General features: G+C 38.2%; 1 protein-coding gene across 4 annotated transcripts in view; it reads left to right on the top strand.

Moving 5' to 3' along the window:
- The window catches only part of LOC135099898 (dynein axonemal heavy chain 3-like), a 430253-nt gene that overhangs the window by 46855 nt on the left and 360385 nt on the right, over positions 1-23013 (top strand). For all 4 annotated transcript variants that reach the window (XM_064002569.1, XM_064002565.1, XM_064002567.1 and 1 more), the window contains exons 7-13: positions 262-375; positions 6835-6945; positions 7031-7189; positions 7334-7465; positions 9410-9605; positions 15319-15520; positions 21531-21739. In XM_064002569.1, coding sequence (XP_063858639.1) covers positions 262-375; positions 6835-6945; positions 7031-7189; positions 7334-7465; positions 9410-9605; positions 15319-15520; positions 21531-21739 — 1123 coding nt within the window. The remainder of the gene's footprint in view (positions 1-261; positions 376-6834; positions 6946-7030; positions 7190-7333; positions 7466-9409; positions 9606-15318; positions 15521-21530; positions 21740-23013) is intronic.

The following is a 23013-nucleotide window of genomic DNA, read 5'->3' as shown; positions in this document are numbered from 1 at the left end:
ACATGTGTGAAAGAGGTGCAAATAGAGACCAAATTCTTGAACAAGTGAGAAGGAAATGTGTGAATACAGAGGTGGAAGTTCTTTTGCCATGGCCATGTGAAACATCATAGATAGATAGATGGACAGATAGATAGACCCAATTTTTTACTGTAATCACAGATCAAGGAATAATTATGATAAACTTTAGATTATTGTGTGGAAAAATGGGATAGAAATATGCTGTTGGTGATTAAAGAAATTAAGTGGCATTACTGATTTTAGATTTGAGGAGTATCTACAGAGGGGAATCCAGAACCACCAGATCACCACCCCTCCCCCTAACCTGTTGAAAGTGGTTACTCTTGATGTGGACAAAATGGTGCTTCGGAATATCAGGTAACATTTGTAGTCTTGCTGAAATTTACTAATTCCTTACAGAATGTAGGCTTGTATAATACTGTTTTTTCTTGCACATACATGATATTTGATTTTCAGCACCATTTCTTTTTTTCTTTTTAGGTATGAGTAAACAAATTTGCCTTGGTATAGAGTTCAAGAAATGTAACCTCCATTTGTGGTACATCAACTATAATTGATAACCACAGTTCTAAAATATAGGATTACTCTCATCACATACAGTGATTGTGGATGAAATTAGGATGAGGGTAAAAACAGCATGCTATTTTTACCATAATTTTATCAGTTGAATTTACCATGATCATAGAAACGGCTGAGTTTTTGGTGGCATGCAGCAACTGTATGGAGTATTAGCAAGTTTCTGTTGCAGCTTCCCAGTCAGGCATGCTGCAAGCTTCACACAGGAAATTGTGCTAGCTCTCTCTCTCTCTCTCTCTCTCTCTCTCTCTCTCTCTCTCTCTCTCTCTCTCTCTCTCTCTCTCTCTCTCTCTCTCTCTCTCTCTCTCTCTCTCTCTCTCTCTCTCTCTCTCTCTCTCTCTCTCTCTCTCTTGTGCACTGTTTAACATGCTTCAGTATATGCACCTGCATGTCTCAACCAGTTGACCATGGGGAAAAACACTTGTCCATGGTGGAGAAGACAAGAATTGTCAAACACCATGAAGAGGGCACATGTCTAGCTGAGATAGGGTGATGTCTACATATATCTAAAAACACTGTATCCATATGGCTGAAATGTTGTACAGGTGGAGATTGGGAATCAACTTTGAAGAAAAATAGGGGTCAGGGAAGAAGTGTAAGATGTCCAGACACACAGACAACCTGTTACAAAGAATTGTGATGGCCAGGCCTTTCATCAATATCAGGGAAGTCAACGCAGAGAACTATGAATTGCTGAAAGACATATCTATCCATACAATTCAAGAATTACTGAAAGACCACCTTGGACTCTCAGCACATTGTGCAGCACAAAAACCAATGCTGACTGCCTATATGAAGTTAAAAGATAAGCATTTGCAAGGAAATTTGAAGACTGGACTACTAAGGACTGGGAACATGTGGTATTTTCTGATGACATTTGTTTCCACATCATCAGGTTATTTGGACAGACAGTGCAAAAGACTCCAGGAGGTATGATCCAAAGTTCATGGTGAAGACCATAAAGCATCTGGCCTATGTAATGGTATGGGAATGTTTCAGCAGTTATGATGGTCAGTGACAGCATTAAAAAAAAAAATTCACCAAAAAAAATGTCTAAGTAGGTTTTTTGTTTTTTAAATATTTTACATATCAAAATTTAGTTCTGTATCATATTGATAAATAAGGTCTATATGTACATATACTTATAAAATGTAAAAGCAGTCAAGCCTGACCCATTCATTTCCTGTACAGTACTAGTGAATGCAGGCTTTGTCCAACTGAACCAACCTGTATCAGCATGACTGAAACAAGTGTCTGTTCTTCATTAATAGAAAGTGTCAAAATCTTTCAAGGTCTAACTCCCCTTGTGACTTTAGACACTAGCCAAAATCATCTTCAATAACTTTGCTTCTTCATCTTTCCCTCCTTTATTTCAACCTGATGGCACCACTGTCATCTCATCTATTTCTAAAGCTGAACTCTTCATTCAAATTTTTGCTAAAAATACTACCTTGGATGATTCAGGGCTTGTTCCCCACTACTCCACCATCTGACTACTTCATGCTACCCATTAAGATCCTTTACAGTTATATTTTCCATGCCCTTGCTGATAGTTGCTCCTGTTGTTCTCCAAAATTGTGCCTCCATGCTTGCAACTTGCCTAGTCAAACTCTTGCAACTCTGTCTATCAACATCTACCTTTCCTTCTTGCTGGAAGTTTGTCCAAATTCAGCCTGTTTCAAAAAGGGTGACCATTCTAATCCCTCAAACTATCGTCCTGTTGCTTTAATTTTCTGCCTCTCTAAAGTTTTGAATCTATCCTTAATAGGAAGATTCTTAAACACCTATCACTTTACAACCTTCTATCTAATTGACAGTATGGGTTCTGTTGAGGCCGCTTTACTGGTGATCTGGCTTTCCTTACTGAGTCTTGGTCATTCTCTTTTAGGGATTTTGGTGAAACTTTGCTGTTACTTTAGACATATCAAAAGCTTTTAATAGAATCTGGCACAAAGCTTTGATTTCCAAACTATCCTCCTATGGCATCTATCCTTCTCTCTATAACTTCATCTCAAGTTTCATTTCTGACCATTCTATTGCTGCTGTGGTAGATGGTCACTGTTCCCATGTTCTTTAAACCAAACTTCTTGTCTTATCCACTCCTATGCTGATGATACTACCCTGCACTTTTCCACGTCTTTTTGTAGACGTCCAGTCCTTCAGGAAGTAAACAGTTCTTGCAGGGAAGCCACAGAATGCCTGACTTCCGATCTCTCTAAAATTTCTGGTCGGGACAGAGCAAACTTAGTATTGTTCAATGCCTCAAAAACTCAATTCCTCCATCTATCAGTTCAACACAACCTTCCAGATAGCCATCCCCTCTTCTTCATTGACACTCGACTGTCCCTCTCTTCTACACTGAATGTCCTCGGTCTATCATTTACTTATAATCTAAACTGGAAACTTCACATCTCATTTCTAGCTAAAACAACTTCTATGAAGTTACACATTTTTGAGTCATCTCCAGTTTTTTCTCAGCTGCCAACTGCCAACTCTGTACAGGGCTCTTATCTGTCCATGTATGGAGTATGTTTCACATGTATGGGAGGTATACACTCATACCACTCTTTTAGATGGTGGAATCGAAAGCTTTTCATCTTATTAACTCCTCTCCTCTGACTGACTGTATTGAGCCTTTCTCATCACTGCAATGTTGCATTTCATGCTATTTTTCTACCACTATTTTCATGCTAACTGCTTTTTTTTTTTTTATATTGCTAACTGCATGCCTCCCTCCTGCAGTCTGGCTGCGCAAGACTTTTTTTCTCACCCCTGTTCTGTCTGCCTCTCTAATGCGAGAGTTAACCAGTATTGTCAGTCGTTCATCCCTTTCTCTGGTAAACTCTGGAACTGCCTTCCTGCTTCTGTATTTCCTCCTTCCCATGACTTGAACTATTTCAAGAGGGAGGTTTCAAGATGCTTATCCTTTTTGACAGTTGTTTTTTACTCAGTTTGGGAACTGGCACCTCATTGGGTTTTTTTTTTGCTCTTGAATGGTGCTCCTACATGAAAAATTAAAACCTTTTGTTTCACGCTAGATTACTTTTTAATTGCTCATTTAAAGTGATTCACATATAGATATGAGGAATAAACAAACAAACAAAAAATCTATAAAACCTCCCAAAAAACAGTGGGTTAGGTCTTTTTTTTAAGAAGTCAGGTTTTTTCCAACCATGGTCAGGGAGGACTATTTTCTCCCTAAAAGTACAACCATGAAGAGTGACAATTACATTGAAGTGTTAAGGGAGAACCTTCTACCACTTCATCAAGACCTGAAGAGAGAGTCTTCATGCAGCCACATCCTAGCCACAGGGGCAAGAGGACCATGGATTTCTTTGCTGAAAATGACATTCAAGTCTTAGGTTGGCCTGGCAACTCACCAGACCTCATTCCTATAGAAAATGCATGGGCATACATGAAGAGGCACCTGCAGACCATTAATACACCTTCTATTCCCATGCTGAAAGAAGCTATCAAGAAAATCTGGTCCTTGGAACTTGATCAAGAATATTTTTGTACTCTTTTTCAATCTATGACACAGAAACATGATTTAATACCAAAAAACTATGGTAGTATACCTAAATACTGAATAAAGGAGATCTGATGCACTGATTGTAAAACATTGTTTGATTCCATCTTTCTTTGATTAAAATAACAAAAAATCAATCATCCTAATTTCATCCATGGGCACTGTGCATATTAGATTGTAGTACACATCTGAGTATTCATGATGATGTAGACATTAAAAATAAGGGCTCTCAGAAAGATGTGATTGAAGATCTGTCTTTAGCTATATATGTACAACAGTAACTTGGATTGTGAGTTTGATTAATTCCAGAAGGTCACATTTAATCCGAATAATTTAAACGAAAATTCCCTATAGAAAATAATTAAATCTTATTAGTCCATTTCACACCCTAAAAGTATTAATATAAGAATCAATTAGAATGGGATTTTATGGAGAGTAAAAGTAATTTTATCAATAAATAACAGTGCTAAATGATATGAAAGATAAATCCTTCTATGCTGGAAGAGAATGCTGAAAAAAAAAATAGGTGTTATGATCCAGATTGTAAAGCAAAAAAAAAATATAAATAAATAAATAAATAAATATATATATATATATATATATATATATATATATATATATATATATATATATATATATATATATATATATATATATATATATATATATATATATATAATATATATATATATATTACAAGACAGAAGTATGCAGTTCCTGCTTTTCTACCTAGCTTATCAGTGAATACATTGAAGAACTTATATGAAAGAATGTTTTTAGTTGATATTTTAATACTTGGTAGGTTGCCTTTCTTTATCTTTATGCTCTCAAGACATCTAGGAAGTAACAGAGTAAGGTTCTTGTGTGTATCAGGTGAGATATTGCACAAGGACTCTGAATGGCTGCCTCAGACTTGGATACTGAACTGACATCCTTCCCCTCTAAATCCCTCTTGATAATGTGTCACAGGTTTTCAATAGGATTCAAATCCTGGCTATTGCCTGGCTAATCCTTTATAAAGGATACTGTGCAGTTCTTAACCCACTTGGCCACAGATTTTGCTGTGTTGGACAGATGGTCACACAACACTCTAGTAGGCAGGTTAGTTAACTTTGACATTCTTTTGGAAGAACAAGAAGTTTCCCTAGATCCCTCCCAGTAAAGCAACCCCTTACCATGAGTGATTCTGGGTGTATTACTGTGTGCTACACATAGAGGGCTCAAAGGGGTCACTGCCTTTTTGCTGGTACATTCACCTTCCTCAGTTGCATGTAACATCAAATGTAGCCTCATCTGACCATAGCATTGAGAGCCAGTCCTCACCCACAGCAAGATATTTCATGCAAAAGGCAACCCTGTGATCTGTCAGTGCTTTTGACAGAAGATGTCTCTTCCTTGGTGCATGGCTGGTGTAGCTTAATTCCTGCACACAATTTGAATGTCATGGTACACATGGAAGTCTTGGCAAATAATTTGGGATTGTTCTCCTTCAGAGATCTTGGTGTTTGTGGATTTGACTCCAAGGTATGCTTTGTGATGTTTATAGCCCTTTGAGAAGTCTTCCTAGGATGCCTTGTCCTAGGTTTTTGGGATGGTGTCTCCAGCCCTCGTCCCTCCCAAAATCAAACCATGTATTTCTTGACTTTGGACTCCACTCCACTGCTGGCCCAGCATGATGACAGGGGGTTATCAGTTACTTTGTATGTATCTAATTTTACCTCAGAGAACACCACTTTTTTGCCATAAGAATACCACTTCAAGTGGTAGGGAGCACATGCTTTTAACAAGTAATATATATATATATATATATATATATATATATATATATATATATATATATATATATATATATATATATATATATATATATATATATATATATATATATATATATTAGATGACTTAAATTATCAAGGAAATCCAACATTAAGAGTTCTCAAGAAGAAACTTAACAAGAAAAGAATAGATGCTCATATGGATGTGCAGGAATAGTTTTCCAAAATATACCAATAGGTCAATGAAATACATTATCAGAGGAACTGATGTGTGCAAACATGCAAGTTTAAAAAATTACAATAATTTGGCATCAGAAGATGGAACATTATAAACTTAACTTAATCCACTGATGTGTGCAAACATGCAAGTTTAAAAAATTACAATAATTTGGCATCGGAAGATGGAACATTATAAGCTTAACTTAATCCTGTAATGCCACAAACAGGTAACTACTCGTATATGTGAACATAAATGTTACCCAAGAATAAACTAAAATTATTCTTAATTTCTTGGTCTCTAGGGAAAGACAGAACTGATCTTTGCTGACCATATAGGAAGTGGATCAGTTACTACTCAGCAGTAGGTGTATAACAGTAACAGTAGATATTTAAAGCATATGAGGAGAAAATTTAATATATTTTTGGTGGATGAATAAAATGGAGAAAGAAAGAAAAAATGATTAAGGTATGTGAGAATACTTTTAATACTGTATTGATATTTTAATTAACCAATCTTAATGCCCCTCTTAAAGTGGGAGCTCATAAGGGTTGTATAAAAAAAAAATGGATAAGTAGATTAGACACTGAAGATTAAGTTAATGTTTCATGAAAAAACTGACACTGAAGTTGCATGTAGGTGTGGTGTGTCCTTGGAAAAATTGATATTGTGAGGTACTTGTAAGTTCAAGTCACTGTATAATTTTTATGCTATTACAGATTCCGCCTTGTGGTTAGTGAACTTGTTGAGGAACTGAGGGATTGTTATTTACAAGGGGTGAGGCATGCTGTACTCAGATATGCCCTCCTCTGTCCTTCTGTCAGAGCAAGGTAAGAATGTGTTTGTTTATTTATTCATTGTTGGTCATGGAATATATGAAATAATAACTGTCTGATTTTACACATCTTTTTTTAGGTTAAAAATCATGGTGCCACCTGAGGAACATGATCCTATAGTGGTGAGGGCACCTGTACCATGGCACCAGAACTTCATCACTGGTGCCCACCATTGCTACCACAATCTCTTTGCTCTCAATCACGTCCTGGGCACCCTAGATGCTATATGGGAAGAAAGGTGAAGTTAACAATACATTATGTAGAGATTTCAGTTGTTATATTAATTATACACTTTTCAGTTAACAGTTTGCTGGTGAGGAAAATCTTCATTTCATAACCACAAGCCAGTACATAATGGATGTGCCCAATATTTTGTTGCCAGGTTTTCCAGTCTTCGGTTTGTGGACATGGGACTGCTTGTAGGGGGACAAGACAAGCCTGTTCCCACACCACAGGTTTTAGAGGCAACTGTTCGCTCCCAGTGCTCTCAGACAAGGGCTGTGCTTCTACAAAAGTAAGAAGATGAAATCATTGTGTAAATTGCTAATGTATCATTCTGTAATATCATTGCATTTGCATTATATAACATGAATTTGGCAGTTGCAATATAGCAAATGTAAGTACTGTAGATACTTAAGAAAATGCATCTGTATCTATATATATAACTATATCTATATATCTGTATTGCTTCCAGGAGCATCTTCCTAGGAATGTATGTTTTTATTCTCTTCATTATTCTTCTATTACTCTTATTATTTGATGTTCATTGTATTTTTTCAAATTTTTTTGGTCATTAGAATTGGGGTGAGTCCTCAAGGGTTAAGTGTCTTCAGTGCCAGAAAATGCAATAATTAATTTTTTTATTTTATTATTACATATACAGTATTTTTATTACTGTGCACTGTATATTATTGCTCAGACACAAGTTTATTATATTACCTTGGCATATACACACAAACTATTTTACAAAATAATGAATTGTGAACAACCATCTGAAATCTAACTTTCTCATAAGTCAGGGAAGGTCTGTATTGACTGGGTAAGTACTTGTGTGGTTCCCATGTACAAAAGAAATGGTGATAAGTATGGGAGCACTTGTTTCAAGAAAACAATTCTATTGAGTGCTGTAAAGTTGTATAATTGTTCTAAATGTTAGCATTCAAGTTAATCCCTCTGCATAAGTTGATTTCTAAAATTCTGTGGTGTAATTCTGGTTGAGGCCTATTATATACCAGATAAGACAACCCCTAGAATAAGGCAGCACTACTCCCACAATCCTATTGTATGGAAAGAAATAAACCTACATATCTCATAAATATGTGATAGCTTAACAAGTCTTTACTGTATAAGTTAAGCAGCTGGTGGCTTTGTGTTGGTGTAGCTTAACAAGTCTTTACTGTATAAGTTAAGCAGCTGGTGGCTTTGTGTTGGTGTGCCATTGACATGCCAATCACCTGTTATAAATGGTGGGTTTGCAGGTTTGTGTTTTGTACTACTGTAATATATGTAAACAGACCATTGTGATATATGGTAATTCCTATGGTAAAATAGATTTACTAAACATGATTTCCAGTAGGAAATTAATATGGTAGGGTGTGGTAATGTACAGTGAAGTTTAAGGCACTTTACGAGTAATGTGAATGGCAAGGTGATACATTTTTATTTTACACTTTGAGTTAAGCCATTGATATTATGATCTCTATGTTGAATACTTACAAAACATAAGTTTCAATAGGAAATAATTGTGATGGACTGTGAAAGTTATGACAAGTGGTGTATATGCACACAATCAAATATATATATTATGTATTTTATAATGCTTATGTACTGTACATGTTGGCATATAAGTCAACACTTGAAGTCTAAAAATCTCTCCCAAGCCAGAGGTCAATTTGTTTGCCAAATATAAAAAGTGAATCTTTACTACTGAGGGTTAAAGGGAAATTGCCATAGTAGGCAAGCTATATGATGTTATAGTATTAACATATACTACTACATTCATAGAAATTTCCCTCTTTACTGCTATGCACCCTTAAAGCACCCAACACAAACCCAACCCACCACCATGCAGCCTGTTTATCTACCACACAACTGATACTAAATATGTTTCCACATAAGGCTTTGATGATCATCATATGGCCACAGTAGACTGATCATGCTGAGATGCATCCCACTAATTGAGCAACAAAGAACTCCCAACATTGCATAATAATAAAAAAAAAAACGCTCCTTGACATGGGTGTAGGTACATAAAATTTACACACCTGACACTAAAAGTAAAAGAAGGAGTAAATATATGTCTTTACTTGTAAATCAGGTGTGTTGAAGGTATTTGGTAGAAGATAAGGATGTGCCTTAGGGGGAGGTTCATGTATTTAGAGAGAGTTAAAAAGAATTTTGATTTTCATTATTGTCATCAACATTATTTTCTAGCGATCTTTTGTTATCTTAATTCCAGATGGTTACCTGGTGTTGCAAAGGTATTTGAGGAGCTTGTGGGAGCCTGGCGTGAATTGGTGCCCTCTGAAGCAGGGGATAGCTTGCGGCAAGTGAGGAGATTTTTCAGTGCTGTGAGATCCAGGATGTCTCTCCAGCTGCGCAGTCTTGTCCTAGCCTCCATTTCAGATTTCCGGGACTGTTTGCTACGTCACAAGGTACTAAGTTTTGCAGTGGGAATAAATTACCAAGTTAAGGAATTAATAAATAAATTTAAACTAATTACCTCCCAAATATAGGATTTGAAAATTAATATAAAAGAGAATGGAGATTATCTGATGAACATCTGCATAAAGAGGAAAGTTTAAAAGAAAGCAAAAGTACCATTGGTAAAGAAAATTTGTATACTTTTGATAAATAGCATTATGACTGAGACATAAGGATCTTGAAAATTTTGTATGTGACTTGGTTTATGTTGCCATCTCTGATATAAAGAAAAAAATTATAGTAATAATAATAATGAGGTTAGGACACTGATGTTAGTCCCAGGCTGTTTCCATATATATATATATATATATATATATATATATATATATATATATATATATATATATATATATATATATATATATATATATATATATATATATATATATATATATATATATATATATATATATATATATATAATTTTTTCTTTTTTCTTTTCTTTTTTATGTAGGAGGACACTGACCAAGGGCAACAAAAATCCAGTAAAAAAAAGAATGCTCACTAAAATGCCAGTCCCATAAAAGGGTCCAAAGCAGTAGTCAAAAATTGAAGGATAAGTGCCTTGAAACCTCCCTATTGAAGGAATTCAAGTCATAGGAAGGTGGAAATACAGAAGCAGGCAGGGAGTTCCAGAGTTTACCAGAGAAAGGGATGAATGATTGAGAATACTGGTTAACTCTTGCGTTAGAGAGGTGGACAGAATAGGGGTGAGAGAAAGAAGAAAGTCTCATGCAGTGAGGCCGTGGGAGGAGGGGAAGCATGCAGTTAGCAAGATCAGAAGAGCAGTTAGCATGGAAATAGCAGTAGAAGACAGCTACAGATGCAACATTGTGGCGATGAGAGAAAGGCTGAAGACAGTTAGAGGAGAGGAGTTGATGAGACGAAAAGCTTTTGATTCCATCCTGTCTAGAAGAGCAGTATGAGTGGAACCCCCCCAGACATGTGTAACATACTCCATACTTGGATGGATAAGGCCCTTGTACAGGGTTAGCTGCTGGCGGGATGAGAAAACTGGCAGAGATGTCTCAGAACGCCTAACTTCATAGAAGCTGTTTTAGCTAGAGATGAGATGTGAAGTTTCCAGTTCAGATTATAAGTAAAGGACAGACCGAGGATGTTCAGTGTAGAAGAGGGGGGCAGTTGAGTGTCATTGAAGAAGAGGGCATAGTTGTCTGGAAGGTTGTGTTGAGTTGATAGATGGAGGAATTGAGTTTTTGAGGCATTGAATAATACCAAGTTTGCTCTGTCCCAATCAGAAGTTTTAGAAGGATCAGAAGTCAAGCGTTCTGTGGCTTCCCTGCGTGAAATGTTTACTTCCTGAAGGGTTGAACATCTATGAAAAGACGTTGAAAAGTGCAGGGTGGCATCATCAGCATAGGAGTGGATAGGACAAGAAGTTTGATTTAGAAGATCATTAATGAATAATAATAAGAGAGTGGGTGATAGGACAGAACCCTGAGGAACACCACTGTTAATAGATTTTGGAGAAAAAGTGACCATCTACCACAGCAGCAATAGAACGGTCAGAAAGGAAACTTGAGATGAAGTTACAGAGAGAAGGATAGAAGCCGTAGGAGGGTAGTTTGGAAATCAAAGCTTTGTGCCAGACTATCAAAAGCTTTTGATATGTCCAAGGCAATAGCGAAAGTTTCACCAAAATCTCTAAAAGAGGATGACCAAGACTCAGTAAGGAAAGCCAGAAGATCACCAGTAGAGCAGCCTTGACGGAACCCATACTGGCGATCAGAGAGAAGGTTGTGAAGTGATAGATGTTTAAGAATCTTCCTGTTAAGGATAGATTCAAAAACTTTAGATAGGCAGGAAATTAAAGCAATAGGATGGTAGTTTGAGGGATTAGAATGGTCACCCTTTTTAGGAACAAGCTGAATGTAGGCAAAGTTCCAGCAAGAAGGAAAGGTAGATGTTGACAGACAGCTGAAAGAGGTTAACTAGGCAAGGTGCAAGCACGGAGGCACAGTTTCGGAGAACAATAGGAGGGACCCCATCAGGTCCATAAGCCTTCAGAGGGTTTAGGCCAGCATGGGCATGGAAAACATCATTGTGAAGAATTTTAATAGGTAGCATGAAGTAGTCAGAGGATGGAGGAGAGGGAGGAACAAGCCCAGAATTGTCCAAGGTAGAGTTTTTAGCATAGGTTTGAGCGAATAGTTCAGCATCAGAAATAGATGTGATAGCAGTGGTGCCATCTGGATGAAATAAAGGAGGGAAAGAAGAAGAAGCAAAGTTATTGGAGACATTTTTGGCTAGATGCCAGAAGTTACGAGGGGAGTTAGATCTTGAAAGGTTTTGACACTTTCTGTTAATGAAGGAGTTTTTGGCTAGTTGGAGAACAGACTTGGCATGGTTCTGGGCAGAAATATAAAGTGCATGAGATTCTGGTGATGGAAGGCTTAAGTACCTTTTGTGGCCCACCTCTCTATCATGTATAGCATGAGAACAAGCTGTGTTGAACCAAGATTTGAAAGGTTTAGGTCGAGAAAAAAAGTGAGGAATGTACGCCTCCATGCCACACACTATCACCTCTGTTATGCACTCAGCACACAAAGAGTGGTCTCTGACACGGAAGCAGTAGTTATTCTGAGGAAAATCAGCAAAATACCTCCTCAGGTCCCCCCAACTATTAGAGGCAAAACGCCAGAGGCACCTTCACTTGGGGGGATCCTGAGGAGGGATTGGAGCAATAGGACAAGATACAGATATGAGATTGTGATCAGAGGAGCCCAACGGAGAAGAAAGGGTGACAGCATAAGCAGAAGGATTAGAGGTCAGGAAAAGGTCAAGAATGTTGGGCATATCTCCAAGACGGTCAGGAATACGAGTGGGATGTTCCACCAGTTGCTCTAGGTCGTGGAGGATAGAAAAGTTGTAGGCTAGTTCACCAGGATGGTTAGTGAAGGGAGAGGAAAGCCAAAGCTGGTGGTGAACATTGAAATCTCCAAGAATGGAGATCTCTGCAAAAGGGAAGAGTCAGAATGTGCTCCACTTTGGAAGTTGAATAGTCAAAGAATTTCTTATAGTCAGAGGAGTTAGGTGAGAGGTATACAGCACAGACAAATTTAGTTTGAGAGTGTCTCTGTAGTCGTAGCCAGATGGTGAAAAACTTGGAAGATTCAAGAGCGTGGGCACAAGAGCAGATTAAGTCATTGGGCACATAAATGCAGCATCCAGCTTTGGATTGAAAATGAGGATAGGGAAAGTAGGAGGGAACAGAAAAGGGGCTACTGTCAGTTGCCTCAGATACCTGAGTTTCAGTGTGGAAAAGAAGATGAGGTTTAGAAGAGGAGAGGTGGTGTTCTACAGATTGAAAATTAGATCTTAGACTGCGAATGTTGCAGAAGTTAATGAAGAAAAAGTTGAGGGTGGTGTCAAGACACTTAGGGTTGTCGATAGAAAGGCAGTCCAACCTGGGGACATTTATGGTCCCCTCTCCAGATGGGGACTCCGAGGCTGGTGTAGCAGTCGCCATGATAATTTTGAAATTTTTGAGTGAAGGGTGTGTGTGTTATTAGGTGCTTGTAGTTTTGTGTGGAGGAAGAGAGTTGTCTTTAGTGGGCAGGCTGTGACTGTCCCCCTTGTGTTGTGAGACACAAAGGGAAACGTTCAATGAGGTTACAGCTGGGTTTAATGATAAGTTCACAGCACCCCCTGAACAGTGCTTTAGACCTCACTGGGAGTAATTATCTTTTCGGCAGGTGTCTACTGTCTCCTTCTGTGTTATCTTTCGAAGGTTTATAATATTCCTTTGTGTGCTATCTGAACAAATTAGTTGAGTTGAAGGGTAATATGGGCATTAAATTGGCAACAGATAATGAATTCATACCTGTGGTAGAAACCTGTGTTCACTGCTTCTGTATCCTATTTAAGTGACTTCTTTTAATGGTTTTGTGGAAAAGAGAGAAAACATTAATTAGTTGTAAGAAAGAAATAATTAGAGACGTCGCAGTGAGCGTTTTGATACCAGATAGCGCCAGAATTTTTAATTCTCGCCGGAAAATAAATACTTTTTGGGGCAAGGTTTTACAAGCTTACAAAGGTATATTGTTGCACAGTAATGCGTCTGAATTTTAAGTCAATTAATTTCGTGATAACTGACAGCACATGACATTGTTTGAGCCTCTATTCATAATTTCAGATGATATTCTTAAAAGAGCCTATAAGTGTATAAAGGCAGGCAATCTGTAATTTTCTACTGACCTCAGTGGAAGTATACTAATATATACTTGCATTTTCATGTACTAAACAACAGGCAAATCCATTTAATGTAAAGAAAATATAATTTTGTATCAGAGACTTTATTTTTGCGGTACGATCACTATCCTCGGGTACTTGGGCAGCGAGCAAACCAAAACACAGGACCACGCTTACTCGACTACCCTGCACAATGGATACATCACCGCCACAATCATGGACTACAGCGGAATTAAGAAAATTCCTGAAAGAACGAGCTATACCCTATTCTGGATATAGTAAAGCAAAGTAAAGGCCTTTGTATCGGCAGAACTGAGAGGCTATTGTTTACACTTTACACTCCTTCCTAACGGCGCGGGGCGCTTTCTTTAACTGAAGAATCATGATCAAGATAAGTACGTCTTACGTCCGCCAGCGGTGCTGTTCTTTTTTTTTATTTCCCTGATTTCATATACAGGACGTGTCAGTGATATCTGATGTTTTTCAACATTCCCACATAAAATGCACAAGCCGAAATCAACATCCTTTTATTTTTACTGTTCATACTTACTTAAAAAAAAATAATTACCTATTTTTAGTTTTATCTTATAATTCAATTAACAAAGCCTTATCATACGCCAGTAAGTATGAATATTAATATTAAGGGTTACGTTTTTAATTTTAGGTACACTTGTGCAGCAATTCATGCTGTACTTTTCCTGCACATCGATTTCAAATTTAGCTAAGACACCCCTTTGCCCCAGGAAATCGGAGACAATTAAAAATGCTGCCGCTGATAGGTATCTACCAGCCTCACTGCGACGTCTCTAATTAGGACCTAAAGCCTGTGCCCTTTTAATTTGCATATTTCCAAATAGAAACTAGAACTGCTGCTACCTCACCTACTTTGCATTGAATTACAAGGCATCTAGGATCAAGCCTACAGTATCTGTGTCATTAAATTGACTATGTAATGATTTGTACATAAGTAACTTTGTAGTTAGATTAACAATGTTACTTTTTAAATATTTTATATTGTCTAAATTCTGGATGATGATGTGTCACAGATAATGATGCCACTTTTCCCAAGCTTCCTTAAGAATTGCATTATTAATGAAGAACCTTGTGTATGCATAGAATGTTAGTGGTAATAAAAGATAATAGAATTAATTGGTAATAAGTCAGTAGTAAAATTATAAATTTTTAGAGGAGTTTACAAAAAAAAAAATGGTGCAAAACTAGGTCTCCAGGTAGGTAACTCACCTTTGGGGTATGAAGACTTCAACAGCTTATTTCTTTGAATTATTATCATTATTTTAGTAATTTCCAAAATATTGCATATTATGTTATATCAAGCAGTAATATTGCAGTACTCCTCTCTCTCTCTCTCTCTCTCTCTCTCTCTCTCTCTCTCTCTCTCTCTCTCTCTCTCTCTCTCTCTCTCTCTCTCTCTCTCTCTCTCTCTCATGATAGACTGGGAACAGCTACATTGGAGAATATATGGAGGAAAAATACTTGGAGAAGGCAGTGGTGGAGGTGGCAGTTGCAGTGGAAGAGCGAATTGTTAGTTTTCAACCACCACTGCAAAAAACTCACGAATGCTTGCTGGGGTGTCTGGCATCCATCATTGAGCACAACCAGCGCATCCCCAGGGTTGAACGACTCCTTTTCCCTGGTAGGCCACAAATTCCTGAGTTTTGTGTCATCAGTAAGTTACAGTTACTCATAAACCTCTGCTATTGAAACTTCAACTATAGCATTTTCCTACTCTGGTGCACCCAAAAATCAAAACTCCCATGCAACAAGGCTCCACATCCGTACTCCTTAATTGAGTGTGACATCAGTACATGTTAGAGTAGGGGATTCACCAGAAAAGCCAGGCATTGTTCAGGGATCAAACCCAGGACCTTCCACTTGCTGGGTGGACATGCTAACTGTTACACCACAGTCACCTCCTGGTGACAACCCTCACAGTACACCATCTGAGTGCTGAATGGTCACACAACCATCTGCTGCTGACAGCATCACACCATTCAATATAATGGTAGTAAAACATAACACATACAGTAACATTTATCCTCTTGCTGGCCATCCATCCGGTGTTCTGTCTCGTGCAGGAAATCATCAGTGGCAACAGGAGATGGTAAGAACACCTCCCTGATCAAGCTGTCTTTGTCAACAATGAGGCAAACTGCTCCCATATTAGAGGCATTGGAAGACTACAAGGACCAGTACCATGCTCACATCAACTTAATTCAGCAACAAAAGATAAATTTCCAATGCTATTGCACTGAGGCATAACCAGGACCATCCAATGAATCTGATAATAATGCCTTTGAGGGATTTAACTCTCTTATTCTCCCCAGTTGCCACTGATGAATTCCTAGATAAGATAGAATGTTGAATGGGTGGCCAGTAAGAATGAATAAATGTTAATGTACAGTCATTGACATAAGTGATTAGAACTTCAGCTAACATGAGTGTCACATTGCACAAACTGGCAAATCTCTCCTTGGTTTGAAAAAATCTGCCAGGAGAAAGTAACTGCATGGCAACTTAGGTTAGCACCTCATGTTTTTGAAAGCATAGAATAATGGATTCAGTGTTGACATAAAGGAAAGTTATCTTTTGTGACCACTCTGCTTTGGCTAACAAAATGGCATACAAAAAAAAAAAATTTGGAGTGGCCCACCACCTTGTTTGTGGTGAGGCACATCCTCGTGTCCCTTCTTGCTCCATTTGTTCACCAGTGCATTCACAGTCTTTTCAGTACAATATTTATATGGTTTATTTTTCTATTTGTTTCTTCATTCTAGTGAAACTCTAACACTCATACTATGCATTCATGGCCTGTATATTTTCCAGGCATAGCACATCACCTCAGTAGAACACTGTTATTTTACTATTTTGTTAGCTGAAACTAGGAGTGGTCACAAAAGATAATTTCCCCTTATGTCAACATTGAATTCACTGTTCTATACATTCAAGAAAACACATGTGGGACTAACCTAAGTTGTCATGTAGTTATTTTCTCCTGGCAGATTTTTTTCAGACCAAGAATGTGTGAGTTGCCAGTTTGTGCAATGTGATGCTCACATTGGTGGGAGCTCTAATCATGATGTTGCTGACTGTACATGTTTTATTACCATTTTGTATATAGTAATATTCTATTTTTAAATGTGTCTTTGACCTTAGTAAAATGGGGTAAATTAGGAAACATGTTTATTGTTGACACCAATTCAGAATTATTACCATAAGTTCTTTAGTTCAGCTATTGCATTATTTGGCATAATGCTGCTTTATTGCCACTAATTAAGCATGGTAACAGAGGTTCATGTGTACTGTAGTGATTTAGTATAGTAACCACATGATACAAGCTAGAGCAGTAGGATATGATGATTTTCAGATCAGTATAGAAAAGCTGTAGAATTTGTCACAAATAAGATTAAGGCAATAATGTTAAAATTAATTTCTTAAAAGAACCATGGTGCAGAAAGTGATAGGACCCCACATCCAGCAAGGTGCCCATGAGGTACTGAATTTGGTCTTGTGAAGGGAGAGAAGTGGGAAGGGTGACTGACTTTAACTCTAATTGAGAGGTGCCCCAGTCTCCTTTTTTGAATGATTGACAAGGTCTGCATGAAAGGCGACATGAAGGAAATAACTACAGGAAGGAAGTAACTACCGGAAGATAGATGGTCATTTCCTATGCCAGTTGTGATGGTGGTGTGAAGGAGGGAGCCATTCTCCAGACATAGGTCAAAGGTAGAGGGATTCCCTGAAACTGGATCAATCCTGGTAGGGAGTCTAGGAGGAATAATGAGAAAGAAAGAAGCACTGTCCGCCAGGAAGTCCGTGAGTGAGTGACTTGAACAGTTCCTCTGGCTTCTGGGGAGGGCTGGTTTTCAGAAGTTGTGGTGAGCATTAAAATCACCCATTATTAGCACTGGGGAGGAAAGCTGTGAAAATAAGAACTGAAGCTCCTGAAGGAAGATATCCAAACCATGGCAAGTTGCACAACGCAAAACTGCATGCCTATTATTTTTGCTGCTGTTTCCACCACAGAAAAGCTATGCAGAAAAAATCACTATGGCAACACTACAGTTCTCACCTGATGCTTTGATTGACAACAGCGGCCAGTTATAATTACACTTACTTGGAGAAATGCGAGCTTTCTTATTAAGCCCCTCCACCTTTACCCTATCTGCAGCTGTGAATGACTTGCACATTTCCTTGTGTACATTTTCCCTCATATCTGATACATACGCAAGTGAGGCTGATACAGTGAGAGTGATTGAGTGCTATGAATTAGGGCCCACTACCAAGGAAATATGACAGCAGACTGAAATAAATCCAGTTATAATGCGTTGTATATACCTCTAAGGGGAGTGTTTAGTATGCATATATATGATTTTGTTTTTGACCCTTCAATTTCGTTTGTATATATATAAGACTTGTCACTAACAGTAACAAAGAATATTTTGACAAGTCAGGAGTGAATGTTTTCATATACATACCTATCTTTTGGGCTTGGGGTTATTATAGACTGAATACTTCTGTAGGAACTGAGATATTTGGGGATTATTTAGTTTTTTTTTATGCCGGTGTCAACATGCATATAATATCAAAGCAATAAAATTAAATTGAAAGCTACAGTATTGGAGGGGGATAAAGATTTTGGTTATAAATGTTGTGGAGTTGGCTACACAGACAAGGGGAAGCACAAGACGTGGATGGATCTTTTACATGTATGAGCATGTGTCAGTTAGTGTAACTTTTGTGGATATTTAAACTTAGGCTTCCCCATATAATCTACCTAACCCCCCTTTCTCTTTGAGAGCTGAGGCTGCAAGGGTATGTAGAGGAAGAGATGTTCTACCCCACTGAGTGATTTGTTTTGACCCAGCCCCTGTAGTTAGCACCGCATTAATTTCTGCAAGATAGTTATCTTTGTGAAGCAAGCTTGTGTGAGTCAGTGAGAGTGGGCTGGCTGCCTGCCAACCCCTTGTCCCTTCCTCAGTCCACCCCCTCCTTTGTCATGTGACTTCCCCTACCTTGCAGCAGAGTGCAGACAAGCCTGCATCTCTCATTGTCCCCCACGCCTCAGTCATTGTCCAGCCTGGTCAGAGGACAGATGCACTTGGGAGAAGCAGAGGAAGGCAAAGAGACCTAGGGGGGATATGTATATATTAGAGGGCCTTTGTTTTGATTAGATATTTAGATATTCAAGACAGTATGCCCCTGCCTTTGTAGGTAGAATTAGTGTCTCCAGAAGCCTGCCTGCCTGTGAGTGCCATTCACTTATAATTTGAGGAAATAATTCTGTTGCACCAACTCCTCAGCTTGCTGAGTATCCTGGTGTACCTGGAACCAGTTGGCTGTTGGCTGTGTGTTCTTGTGTCTGTAGTGTCTTGTGCTGTTAAATGTGACTGGCTCTAGAAGTTCTGCTGGGAGCTTTGGAACCAGAGGATATGGAGACTCACTGTTGATTGGTGGTGGTTTCCTTTCTCCCCAGGTGTACTGTGTACTGGTGGTACTTGTCTGTCCTCTGGGAGACTGTAAATATACCATTTGCCTACAGGAGGGTATAGTAGTCTGTGGGCATGGGAGGCCCCATCTTAGTGTGGGAGGTAGCTCACATATTATTATAAACCTCATGGGTGTGTGTGTCTTTTGTTATAGCTGTGCCCTCCTCCTAGCACGTGGTTTTATGATTCTTTCTCAGTGAACTAGAGTGTGCTCAGAGTCTGTTGGGCATTTGTTTATTCTTTTCTCTGCATTCAGGTAAAAACGGAGTGGTGACCTCACTTTTGTTAATTGTTGCAGGAGACCAGTAGGAATGTGCATATACTTATTTGTGGCCTGCACTGAGCTATGTAGGAGGTAGCTTAGGGAAGCTGACCCAAGTTAGTGGTAACTGAGAGGGGCTGAATCTGGGTCATAACAACAGTATGAAACACCCTGCCAGAAACATGGTGAGTATGGTGTCCCAAGATAAGTGATAGGATTTTTTGGCTCACGTAAGGTGTTAGTTGGAGGGAAATCCCACCATTACTACAGGACATCCAAAGAAACACAATCTCATGCTTCTCCAGGATGTCAGCAGAGACCAGGTGATGTATTATAATTGGATTTATTTCAGTATGTTGTCATATTTCCTTAGTACTGTGCCCTACTTTAAAAGCATTCAATCACTCTCACTATATCAGCCTAACTTGTGCATGTCTCAGATATGAGGGGAAATGTGCACATGAAAAAGTGTGTGTTACTCACAGCTGCAGATGGGGTAAAGGTAGTGTTTCATAAGGAAGCTGGCATTTCTCCAAGCAAGCGTAATTAAAATTGGCCACTTGTCAATCAAAGCATCAGGTTAGAAGTGTAGTGTTGCCATATAGTAGTGATTTTTCCTGCATAGCTTCTCTGTGGTGAATACAGCAGCAAAATAACAGACATGCAGTTTTGCAATGTGTGACTCAACTCAGTCACATCAAGTGGCGCTGACTGTAAAGTTTCTGGCTTGGAAAGAGCAAACTCTATTTTTCAGTGTCTCAAAAGCCCAAGTCCTCCATCTATCAACTCAACACAGTCTTCCACATAACTATCCCCTTCTCTTCAGTGACACTCAACTGTCTCCCTCTGATGCACTGAACAGCCTTAATTTGTCTTTTACTAATAATCTGAATTTGTGACTTTACATCTTGTCTCTTACTGAAACAAGTTATGTGAAGTTATATCTTCTTAATCATCTTTGCCTGTTTTTATCACGCCCCCCCCCCAGCTGCTAACTATACAGAAGCCTCATCAATCCTTGTATAGAATATGCTTCTTACATATGATGGGGTTCCAGTCATATAGCACATCAAAAGCTTTTTATCTTATCAACTCATCTCCTCTAAAGTGACTGTCTTTAGCCTCTCTCTCTCTCTCTCTCTCTCTCTCTCTCTCTCTCTCTCTCTCTCTCTCTCTCTCTCTCTCTCTCTCTCTCTCTCTCTCTCTCTCTCTCTCTCTCTCTCTCTCTCTCTCTCTCTCTCTCTCTCTCTCTCTCTCTTTTCTGCTGTGTTTTATCTCTTGTTATCTTCTATCTATTTTTATGCCAACTATTCTTCTGATCTGATCTGTCTCTTCTCTCATGGATTTGCTGCACAAGACTCATCTTTTGCCATCTTCTATACTGTCCACCTCTTCAATGCAAGAATTAACCAGTATTCTCAATCTTTCATCCTTTTCACTGATAAACTCTAGAAGTCCCTGCCTGCTTCTGTATTTCCTCCTTCCTCTTATGTTTTTTTTTTCAATAGGGAGATTTCAAGATACCCTCCAATTTTGGATAATCCTTCTGTCTTTCTTATTAGGGACTGACACCTCAGTGGGCTATCTTTCCTCCTTCCATTTTATTCTTCTAGGCCAGTCTCACATAAAAAAACAATAGTATTTCCTTAGTACTAAAACTGTAAATTGCTACTGTTATTACTGCTGCTATTCTGCTATTCTGCTTTTCAAAGTTTGAAAGTATATAGATGGATGATCTGACAGGCAGTTATTAAAATATTACTACTCCCCATACACCCTGGATAACAAAGTTTTCACTACATTTGCATAAATTGTTAATGTATAGTTTTGTGTGAACATTAAAAATCAGTAAAATATGTGCAAGCATAAATAATCATGCTTCTCCAATGTGGCAGAGATGTCACGACGAAAGCTGTACTTGCAAGCAGTAAGTGAAGGGGAGGAAGCAGTAGAGGAGGTGCGTGCAGAAGTATCAAAGGTGTTTGCAGCCAATGCTGCAGGACCTTCCACTTACATCAAGCTGTATGACCAGTATACACACCTCTTGGATGGATCCACTTGCACTGCTGTCCATGATTTTATTAACAACTGTGGTGTCCTGAAGGTAAGACAAAGAAAATTGTTTTTCTTCATGGATTTGTTTATTCTCGTGGAGAATTATATTAGTATTTCCTTGTTAAGAAAAATGGATCTGAAAATAGATAGTGTTTTTAAACACACACACACACACACACACACACACACACACACACACACATATCAGTACATATCAGTACACACACTTGGTAAACATCAGTAGATATGTACCGAAGATCAAAATAAAGGAAGTGAAAAAGAAAAAAGACTGGTTTAATATGAGATATATAACAGCAAGAAAAGAAAAAGAAGCAGAAAAAAAGAAGAGGATGTGAGAAATGGGAAGAATTCAAAAAGGCAAGAAACGAATATATCAAAATCCTGAGAGAAGAAGAAAGGAATTATGAGAAAGATATAGTTAACAAATGCAAAGATGAGCCGAAGTTATCCTTCAGATATGTGAATGGGAAGATGAAAAAACAAGCAAACAATAGATAAATTAATGAAAGATGAAGATACACGGTTACAAGCGGAATTAATGAACAAGTGCTTCCAGTCAGTATTCACTAAAGAAAGCAAATTTGAAGGAGAAAGAGCATGGCACAGAGACAATGTGATGAGAGAGATACAGGTGAACATAAGTGAAATTAAGAAGATTATGAAAGATCTGGATGTAAGTAAGGCTTAAGGACCGGATGGAATGTCTAACTGGATACTTAAGGAATGTTGTGAACAACTGGCAGGAAGTATACACAATACAATACAATCTTTTAAGGAAGGACAAATCCCTCCAGACTGGAAGAGAGCCAATATTGTGCCCATTTTTAAAGGAGGTAATAAAGAAGATCCATTGAATTACAGACCAGTGCCCCTAACAAGTGTGGTGGCAAAAAATAGCAGAAAAAATAGTCAAAAACAGATGGATGGAATATTTAGAAGAAACACATACATTGACTGACAGACAATTTAGTTTCAGAAGTGGAAGATCTTGTGTCATGAATTTAGTGAGCTTTTATAGTAAAGCAATTGATATAATTCAAGAGAGAGAGAGGGTTGGGCAGACTGTGTTTATTTAGACCTAAAAAAAAGCATTTGATGAGGTAAGACACCAGAGACTGCTACGGAAAATTCAAAATATAGGAGGTTTGCATGGTAACACACTGAATTGGATTACAGACTTCTTGAGGGACAGAGAAATGAGAACAGTAATAAAGGGAGAAAAATCTGAATGGTGTAGAGTTACAAGTGGAGTACCACAGGGACAGTCTTAGCCCCCGTAATGTTTCTGATATATGTCAACAA

The sequence above is a fragment of the Scylla paramamosain genome, chromosome 4, assembly GCF_035594125.1.
Source record: "Scylla paramamosain isolate STU-SP2022 chromosome 4, ASM3559412v1, whole genome shotgun sequence".
Taxonomy (NCBI): domain Eukaryota; kingdom Metazoa; phylum Arthropoda; class Malacostraca; order Decapoda; family Portunidae; genus Scylla; species Scylla paramamosain.
Note: the sequence above shows the minus strand (reverse complement) of the source record. Positions and strands in the feature narration are given on the sequence as shown.